This window comes from Artibeus jamaicensis, unplaced genomic scaffold, assembly GCF_021234435.1.
Source record: "Artibeus jamaicensis isolate MK-2021 breed Jamaican fruit bat unplaced genomic scaffold, CSHL_Jam_final scaffold_1964, whole genome shotgun sequence".
NCBI lineage: Eukaryota > Metazoa > Chordata > Mammalia > Chiroptera > Phyllostomidae > Artibeus > Artibeus jamaicensis.
Genome location: NW_026522030.1, coordinates 13,900,641 through 13,910,616, shown reverse-complemented (window position 1 = coordinate 13,910,616; position 9,976 = coordinate 13,900,641). Strand labels below are relative to the sequence as shown.

Sequence of the window (9,976 nt, the reverse complement as noted above, 5' to 3'; positions counted from 1 at the left end):
ATGCACCTTAGCAATAGGAGTTTGGTGCTTCCAACAACATTTATTCCTTAATTAAACTTTTTAAATGGCCCTAAGTCTATGAAGAGGTTTTTAATGATGCCCTTCCTCTATACCAGAGTTTCTCAAGCTTGGCACTGTTGATATTTTGGGCTGGATAATCCGCCACTGTGGGGAGTTGCCCCTGGGCATTGCAGGGCATCTGGTGCTAACCCTGGTCCTACATGCTAGACACCAGTAGCTCCCTCCTCTAGTTAGAAGATATCAGTTGATATTGTGGAGAATTACATCAACATATTTTCTAATGCTAAAATGATCTTCCATCCCAGAAGTAAATTTAACTAACCAGTTATATTCTATTTATAAGAAAAGTTTATAAAATGTGATAAAGTTAGAAAGTAATGTGATGAAAAAGTGTATACCACACAAAGCCCAATCAAAAAGAAAGAGCTGTTTTAATTAAATTAGGCTAAAAAGACCTTGAGGCAAAAAGCATTACCAGAGAATTTACCAGTAACAAAAAAAATTTCCTTATGAACCTTACATCTCAGCTTCAATATGGACACTCTGAATGTTGACAGAATTACAAGGAAAAGACAAATCTATAATAAAAAGGGGAAATTTAATATACCTGTTTCAAATAGGTGAATAAACACACACATACACATAACTTTGCATTGAAACATTAGAAGATATTTTTAAACCCAAATGAAATATTTATAAAAACTGATACAATATTAGAAGGCAAGTCTCAATAAGTACCAAAGAATCAGTACCATGTAAACCTGAACTCTAGTCAGAACACAAAAGTATTAACAATAAATATTGGAAATATAATCTCTCAATAGTCTTTTAAGTCTGGAAATTTAAAACATACTGAAGATAATAAGTTAGAAATAGACTGAAAAAATCCACAATATTAAAAATTTAATGATAATAAAATTACTATTAAATGTGAAATTATTAAAGGACATTAAAAAAACCTAAGTAAAGTCCTGGCTAGGAAGCTCAGTTGGTTAGAGCACCAACCTCATATGCCAAGGTTGCAGATTCAATCTCCCACAAGGGCACATTCAAGAAACAACCAATGAATACATAGATGAGTAGAGCAAAAAATTGATGTTTCTCTTCCTCTATCCCCCAAATTAAAAAAAATAATAATAATAACCCAAGTAAATTGTGAAGCTCTATTTTGTCCACATTAGAAAATTAAAAGTAAATATATCAATTTTCCCCCAACTTTTAAAAATTCAACCTAGTTCCCCGATGATCTCACTTGTATGTGAAATCTAATGAACAAAATAAACTCAGGAACAAAATAGAAACAGAGTCATGGATACATGGACAGAATGACAGCTGTCAAAGTGGAGCAGTGTTAGGAACCACTCTACCTGGTTTCAGGAGTTGTAACTGCCCCTGATGGCTAAGGCTGAGTGAGCAACCTCTGTAATTTGAGCCACTAAGGAGACCAAGCTTGTCCCCTGTCCCCCAATGCTTGGTCGGTTAGTCTATAACAAGTATGACCCTTCAGAGGAGGGGCAACCTAGGCCAGACAGGATCACTGTGGAGGCCATCATGTAAGGACTTGGGAGGGCGGCTGCAACAAAGAGGGAGTGATGGACCCTTGCCCCCCCCCTTAGCTATTCTGATGAGTCCCCATGTCTGTCTGGGAGAAGTGCTTCCTGGCTCTAATCCACTTAAGCCTGAAAACCTATGATGGGGAAGGTGGTGCAGCCCTGTGCTGGAAAGGGCAGGTTCTCCGGATGATCAGGCCTAAGAAAGAATGTGTAGAATCCTGTGAAACCTGCTTTGTTTAGAATGCTCTCATTTAAATGATAAGGGTTCAAGCAAGAAGTTTGTTCCTCAAAGTTTTATGGCTCTTTAGCTATCTGACCCTGACTGAGAATAAGGCTTCATAGTTCTTTGAATGCTATCTATTGTTTGATCCTTACCTGTATTCTTGTGCAAACAAACCCAATAAAAGGCAATTGAAGAAAAGCCTCTTGGCCTTTCAATCCTCTGAGAGATTGGCCACCTTTTCTCCCCAAGCAGATCCTGTCTTGGTAGTTTTACTTTCATCCATGGTGGATGGGCGGGGGGGACTTTGCAGGCAAAGTTGCCCCCACAGAGCGGGGAAGGGGAAACTGGATGAAAGAAGGGGAAGAGATGAGCCAAAGATCATACATGCATGACACACAGACACAGACAACAGTGTGGTAATGGCCAGAGGGAAGGAGGAGTGGAGGCTGTGCTGAGATGGGCAAGGAGAGAGGGAATGGGGACATCTGTAATACTGTTAACAATAAAAATAAAGTTTAAAAAAATTAATGTTATTACAAACAAAATAAGATAGGATATTTTACATTGGTTAAGTTGATCCTACACGTCATAAAAAGGAAAGGGCCAACAATAGCCATGAAAGTGCAGTAGAATAAGAAATGTATACTCAATATACCAGATATCAAGACATAAAGCTGTAGCATTTCAGAGAGTGTGTTACTGGTACAGGTAAAGGCAGATACAGCAAAGGAACAGAGTACAGAATTCAGAGACACCATGGGCACATATGAAAGTTTATCCTAAATAAATTTGATATTTGATACTAAAATGGCAGTAGTAATAAGTAAAAAATGAACTATTTAACAAATGGCACATGGGTATTAGACACTGTATTGATGTTTCTCTCTCTCTCTTTCTCTCTTTCTCTCTTTGTCCCTCCCTTTCCCTAAAAATAAAATAAATAAAATCTTTTAAAAAATAATCAATATACCAACACATTATATCTGAAATTGTGAGGGACTTTAATTTTCTCCATTGGGCATCTCTGAATTTCCCACATTTTCTACAATGAATATGTACTATTGCATCAGACATAATCTGGAAAAAATAATTCAAAGAAAAATTGCTTTTTAGTAAGTAAGATTAGGTCTTTAAGACAGTTTAGGTCTTTAAGACACTACTTCTAATACATCTAAAAGTTCCTATCTTCAGCAAGATTTAAAAGTTCAACTTGAAATCACTTCCAAGATAACAGGTTCTCTTAGAAGAAAACAAAAGTGTTTGAATTGGCTATCAGAGCCACTGGTGTACCCTCTAGAACTGTCCAGGGCCGAGAGGTTAGAGGGTACTTATGAGGCACACTGACTTACTATTGACGTAAAATTGTTACTGACTGCCTATTTGGGATGAACACTTTATTTTTGGTCTCTCCCCCTCAGCAGCACTAGCAGTTATCTGGCATTGTGGATATTTGCCTGTGGGCCCTAATATCATGACTATAGATTAAAGAGAAGATAGCTAAGATTTGAAATAATCTAAGAAGGAATACCCACAGAAACGTCCATATATAGAAAGAAAAAGTTAGTGAAACACTGAAGAAAAGGAATACTGAGCAGAGTTATTCATGCTTGTGTCTAAATGGCTCCCTTGTTTTGAGGCTTGTATTCCCAGTAAACCAAGCTACCTACTGTGAGAATTCGAAGATCCCACAATGATGCTTAAATGAGACAGAGTTCAGCAGAATTGGGCAGAGTTATTTTCAGGAAGGAGAGAAGATATGGGAACAAGAAATTCCAAATGTTTTTATTTTAAAAGTTTTGTATAAAAGAGTGAAAAATCATGGAAAATGAGGATTGTTGGGTGAAGGAAACACCTCGGGTATTTACAAACATCACTTTGTATTAGTCGTTTCTCCTTATGGTGGGAAAGGAGAAAATGATAGCTCAGGAGTTCAGATTAAACTAACATTGCGGGCTCCCTCTCTACCTGCATCTTCCAGGTACATTATGTTCATCCTTACAACAACCCCACAGTCAGTGCTGTGCCCCATTTTACATCATACTCATGTTAAATGCCTGACTCCAGGCTGGTACAGCTACTAAGCCCCAGAGCCAAGCCTGAACTCTTGGTACCCTGACTCCAACACAACTGTTCTTTCAATTAAAACATAGCCTGTCTCTATAAAGATACCTTACTGGAAATAAGCACAAAGAAGTGAGGGCGGGGGCAGAGCTCCTATGGCACAGCTCCAGAAGTAAGGACAGTGCATTTTCTAACCAGTCCCAGATGTGAGCCTATTGCTCAAATAGAGGCTCATACAAGAGCATAAAATTTCAGTTGTGATCCCAGTAACAAAGAATTGTACTGGGTACCCACACAACAATGTTAGTGAAAAGAAACTCAGAATAATTCTCAAAACCATGTAGAAAAAGGAGATGAGGACCTATTTCTAACTCATCCAGTATTGCTTATTATCAACTTCTTTTAAAGCTTCTGGAGGGTCATTTACTTGAAAAAGCGTTCTGGATCATTTATATTAGGACAAATGCTTTCTTTATAAGTAGTAGGAAAAAGTGGACAAAGCGGGATATAGGATGCAATGTTTAGTGGTGAACATTTCCTCTTGAGGAAATCTTCCAACGTGAGTGTGCTTTACCCTGCTTCAAAAACGTCCTTGGGTTAAAATCAGGGGGTCTGGATGAGTAAAAGTGCTTTACAAACTACTACTCTCTCCAATTAATACACACGGGGTGGGGGAGTCAGGGGTAGGGGGAAAAAAGGGTGAATGGCTCATGACCCTAAGTTCTCAAACAGAGTTTGATTTCTTTCCATAGGTGATGCCCAGTGGTGAGGACCAAGCTAAAAACTGAGCCTTTAAAGAGAGATGAACAAAACTTGGAGAATGAAGAAACTGAAATTTTAATCCTTTATGGCAGGAAAGAAAAGCATAGGTAAAAGAAGTTTCTGAGGTTTGCCCACGCTTCCTCCTTTGTCATACAAGAAAAGAGAAAGACCAGGTATCTCCTTTGTCTTTCTCTTTTCTTGTATGACACTGTTGGGTGCTCTATAGTCCATCCAATCTGCACTACTAAGCTTGGTCACATTCTAAGTAGTAAGTTCTAGAATCCTTTTGCAACAGTTGAGGCTGTGTCAATATGTCTGATATGGTGGATAGATGTGTGAGATTGATTGGCTGAACTCAGAACACTGCATTGCACTAAATTAGTCTATGTAATATAAAGCAACAACTGCCTATCCCCTTCCAGCTGCCTGTCCATTGACTGTTTTATTTCCTACTTGAGTCTTAAAGATATCAAGGGCCAAAGTTACCGATGTCCTAGCCATTATTCCCTCCCAAGAAAAATTTGAAAATAGTATTTCTGATATTTATAATCATAAAATATAGAATAACTAAAATTATTTCAAAAATATAAAAATATAGATAGAATGCCTTTAATGAGGCATTAATGCCTCAAATCCCATATTCCAGAGAAAACAACAATAATTATTTTGGAGTAGTTTCTCCAGAAACTATAGTGTATATATACATATAGATATAGATATCTGAAATATATTTGCAAATATATATACATAGATATATTTGCAAACATTATTAGAGCTTCCCCTTTTTGTGTAATATCATATCATGAGTATTATGCCTTGTCCTTAACTCTTCTCCAAGACTACAATTTGCACTGGTAATATTACATGTGATGCTGTCTTTTCACATATATACCATAATCATTACATGCTAGAATTTCAGTATCCTAGAGGAAAAAAACTTATAGCCTCTGTTGAAACATGATTGAACTTGAAATATATTACCTTCAATGTCACTTATTTCTGTTTTTCTCTTCTATTGTTGGATCTTTGGGGGGAAAATGTAAAATAATAATAATAATGCACCTATGAATGATTTTAGAAAAATTATCTCCAGCATCTTACCATTTGGAATTATGTTGACCAATAGTTTGAAAGAGATACAAATTTCCATCTTAATGATTTAGCCTCCTAGCTCTAGATTACTAAGAGGTTTCATCAAGAATTAATGTAGCATTCTATCATTGCTTTGGGGCATCTAGTTAGATAACAATGTATTTTATTTTGTTACTGATTTGTTTTGTATATTATATTGATAGATTTTCAAGCATGAATTTAGAATTCCATGCATTAATAAAATAAATGACATTATTTTAGTGTGCAATTTGGATGTACTTTGTATTCTTTGCACATGCATTCATAAGTGGGATTGAATATAGTTTTATTCTTTCTTTGACAGCCTGGGTTATAAAAAGGGCAATTTTAGTTGAATAAAATAATTTACAAAGTGTTCTAAAACTTTTTCACATTGGAACATGTTATATAGCACATAAATTATTTGTTTCTTAAAATATAAAATAACTATCATAAGTATTCTGCACCCAGTGTCCATTCTAAAAGTCCAACATTTACAGCAGATCCCTATCATACATCACAGTACATGTGCCATAGTATATGTTGAGTAAAAGAGTAAATGAAGGACATGAGGAGATCGGGAAGTGCAGGGCTTCTGTGATAACATATAGCAGAGGCATCCTACTTAAACAAAGAGGTAAGAAAATTTTCCTACAAAAGATAATACCTTAGTTGAAAGAAGCCCTTCCTGCTTAAGATAACAAGTACACGTGCATAAAGAAATAATGCAGGGACTTCCACCAAGATGGAGGCGTAGGTGGAAATACTTTGCGTCCTCGCACAACCAAATCTAAAAACAACAAAGTTTTAACAACAATAAACGCAATCAAACTACACAGAACATCGAATACGGAGTCCGAAAACAACGACCCACTCAGCTAAACCGGTGAGAGGAGCGAAGTGAGCAGCAGAGCGGGTCGGGCAAAAAAGATCCCCAGACCCCAGGCATTGCACAGGCAGCCCAAGGCGTGGATCCCAGTTGCAGGGCAGCTACAGGCGGACCCAGGGAAGAGGTGCAGCTGGCTGTCTGCAGTCAGTCGTGCATTTGCAAGCAGATAAACCAGTGAAGAGGCGAGCGTTGAGACACATCGAGCAGGCCCTGGCGGCCTGCGCAGGGCAGCAGGCTCGCACATTTGAGCTCAGATAAACTGGCAGGAGTGAGCGGTGAGGCGGACTGGGCGAGCAGAGAGGACCGCCATTGCTCCCTCTCTGACCCCACCCCCACATACAGCATCACAAAACAGCCACCCAGGTGGCCGCGCCCTGGTGAACACCTAAGGCGCCTCTCCTCATATGTAACAGGTGTGGACAGATCAAAACATGGCTCAAGAACAACTCAGAGCCCCAAAGCTGATAAATCTAAGCAATGAAGAAATAGCCAAACTTTCAGATGCACAGTTCAAAACATTGGTGATCAGGATGCTCACAGAACTGGTTGATTATAGTCACAAATTAGAGGAACATGTGAAGGCTAAACTAATTGAAATGAATGGTAATGCACAGGAAACCAATAGTAATGGAAAGGAAATTGGGACTCAAATCAAGGGAGCAGACCAGAAGGAAGGAAAAAATGACCAAACAGAAAAATATGAAGAAACAAGAATTCAAAAAAATGAGGAGAGGTTTAGGAACCTCCAGGACATCTTTAAACGCTCCAACATCCAAATTATAGGGATACCAGAAGGGGAAGAGGAACAGCCATGAGTGGAAAACTTATTTGAACAAATAATAAAGGAGAACTTCCCCAATCTGGCAAAGGCAATAGACTTCCAGGAAATCCAGGAAGCTCAGAGAGTCCCAAAGAAGTTGGACCCAAGAAGGAACACAATAAGGCACATCATAATTGTGTAAAAGAAGTTATCTAGAGTTATGTTGCAAATTAAATGAGTTAATGAATCCCATGTAATGAGCTTACAACACTGTAATGTGTTTACAACACAGTGCTCCATAAAAATTAGCCATTATCAATCAGACACATGTGGAAGACTCATGGACAAAACTTAAAATAATATGGAAGACCTGTATATGCATTCCAAAGTATCAAATATAAAAATTGAGGAAAAGTATATATTAATAAGTATTTATAAAATGATATAAATTTGCCTGGAGAAAAACATAAAATATGCATCTAAGAGGTAAGTGGTAAAGAAAGAAGAATAGAAGGGGAAAAACCATTGGAAAATCACAAAAGTTAGGAAGAAATGTTACATGAAGTGACTTATATTAAAGTAGAGCAGATTCCAGGCCCTGAGTCCCAGACTCTTAACTGGACAGATGTCCCCTGATTCTGGATCAGATTATTTCTTGAATCAGAAAATATTCACATTCCATTAACTATGGTCTGAAACCTCAATCCCCTTGCCCTAAATTTTTTTTAAGCAACTTTTTTTCCTGGTCAGTCAAGTAGACTTAAAAGGCATAATTTAAAATATTTATTAATATATACTTAACATTGTCATACTGTATTATATATTTTATTATATTCCATTATGTTATGCATAATTTTAGATGACATGTTGGAATCACCTACTATGCCTGTCATTTAATAGATGTTATCTAACTTAGTTCTCACAACAAAATGCCAGAATTATAGCTTTGTTCTGCCCCTTGACCTATTTTACGAGCTAAAATTAGTAGCTGAGGTAGTTGAGACTCAAAAAAAGTAACCTAAAACAGCCATACAGAAGATAAGTGGCATGGAACTGAATATATATACTTTAAATTGGATCTAGCTTTATTAGAATTCAGTTATACTTCCAAATATTCATTAATGAAGATATTCTTACATATGCACATTTGAAAGTAATTTGTCCCTATATTTTATTTAACTAGAAGCCTGAAATTTTTCAGCACAATTTCCAGCTTCTGCTGTTGCATGAGCCTCAGCAGTGTTGCTCTCTCAGTGCCTGCTCCATCATTAATAAAATTACTTAACATCCCTATTCTTGCCATTCCAGGCTTTGTTCTAAGAATAAAACAAAATAATGTAAGTGACAGTCATGCGATACATCTACATTTAAAAAGCCAAAATTTCCTACATCTTGTCCTTTTCTAAACCTTCCAGGTGATATGGACACATGGAGATGGGGAATTACTCAGCCGTGACCGAATTCTTTCTGGTGGGACTCTCCCAATACTCAGAGCTCCAGCTCTTTCTGTTTGCACTCTGTCTCATCATGTATGCAATAATCCTCCTGGAAAATAGCCTCCTCATTATCATCAGTATTCCAGATTCTCGCCTTCACACTCCTATTCATTTCTTCCTTGGGAAGCTCTCATTCTTGGACATCTCCTAAACATCATCATCCATTCCCCCAGTGCTCATCATATTTAGGTCTGAAAGAAAATTAATCTCCTTCATTGGCTATGCTCTGCAGATGGTTGTCTCTCTTGGTTTGGGCTGCACTGAGTGTGTCCTCCTGGCTGTGATGGCCTATGACCAGTATGCGGCTATCTGTAACCCACTGAGGTACCCCATCCTCATGAACAGGGCACGTTAGGTGCACATGGCTGCCTGGTCTTGGATCATAGGCAGCTGTCTAAACTCCTCAGCACAAACCGTCCTAACAATGGTATTGCCCTTCTGTGGGAATAACATCACTGACCACCTTACCTGTGAGATTCTGGCTCTTCTTAAACTCATATGTGCAGATATCTCCATAAATGTGCTTATCATGACAGTGGCAAGTATTGTTTTATTGATGATTCCTCTACTGTTAATTTTTATCTCCTATGTTTTCATCCTCTCTTCCATCCTAAGAATTAATTCTGTTGAAGGGAGAACAAAAGCCTTTTCTACCTGTTCAGCCCACCTGACTGTTTTCATCTTATTCTGTGGTTCTGCCCTTTTTATGTACACGAAGCCCCAATCAAAGGACACAAAACCATCCAATGAAATCATCAGACTGTCTTACGGAGTGGTAACCCCAATGTTGAACCCCATCACCTACAGCCTGAGGAATAAAGAAGTAAAAGAAGCAATGAAGAAAGTCCTGAGAAGATACCTGTATATTTTGAAGCCATGAAAAGACTTGAGACATGTGATATCCTCAGTGTGGGACCATATCAAACCTTTGGTATTCACAAGTGAAGTCAAGAACACAGTCTGCTTGTAAAACCAAATATGGGTCTCCCTTCTTCACAACACAGAACAATCATGTAAACCCCCCTGAATAGTGTCTTGTCTGAGGTTTCTAACTGTATGTAGTTTTGCCCATGGTGCCATATAGGACACATGGCTTTTCCT

At 37.9% G+C, this 9,976-nt stretch overlaps 1 protein-coding gene across 1 annotated transcript; it reads left to right on the top strand.

Annotated features, from left to right (window-relative positions):
- Positions 1-8,807: 8,807 nt before the first annotated feature.
- LOC119034854 (olfactory receptor 13D1) lies at positions 8,808-9,755 on the top strand. Its single transcript, XM_037126001.2, is given in 1 exon segment — positions 8,808-9,755. A coding segment is annotated over 1 exon segment (948 nt).
- The last annotated feature ends 221 nt before the right edge of the window (positions 9,756-9,976 follow it).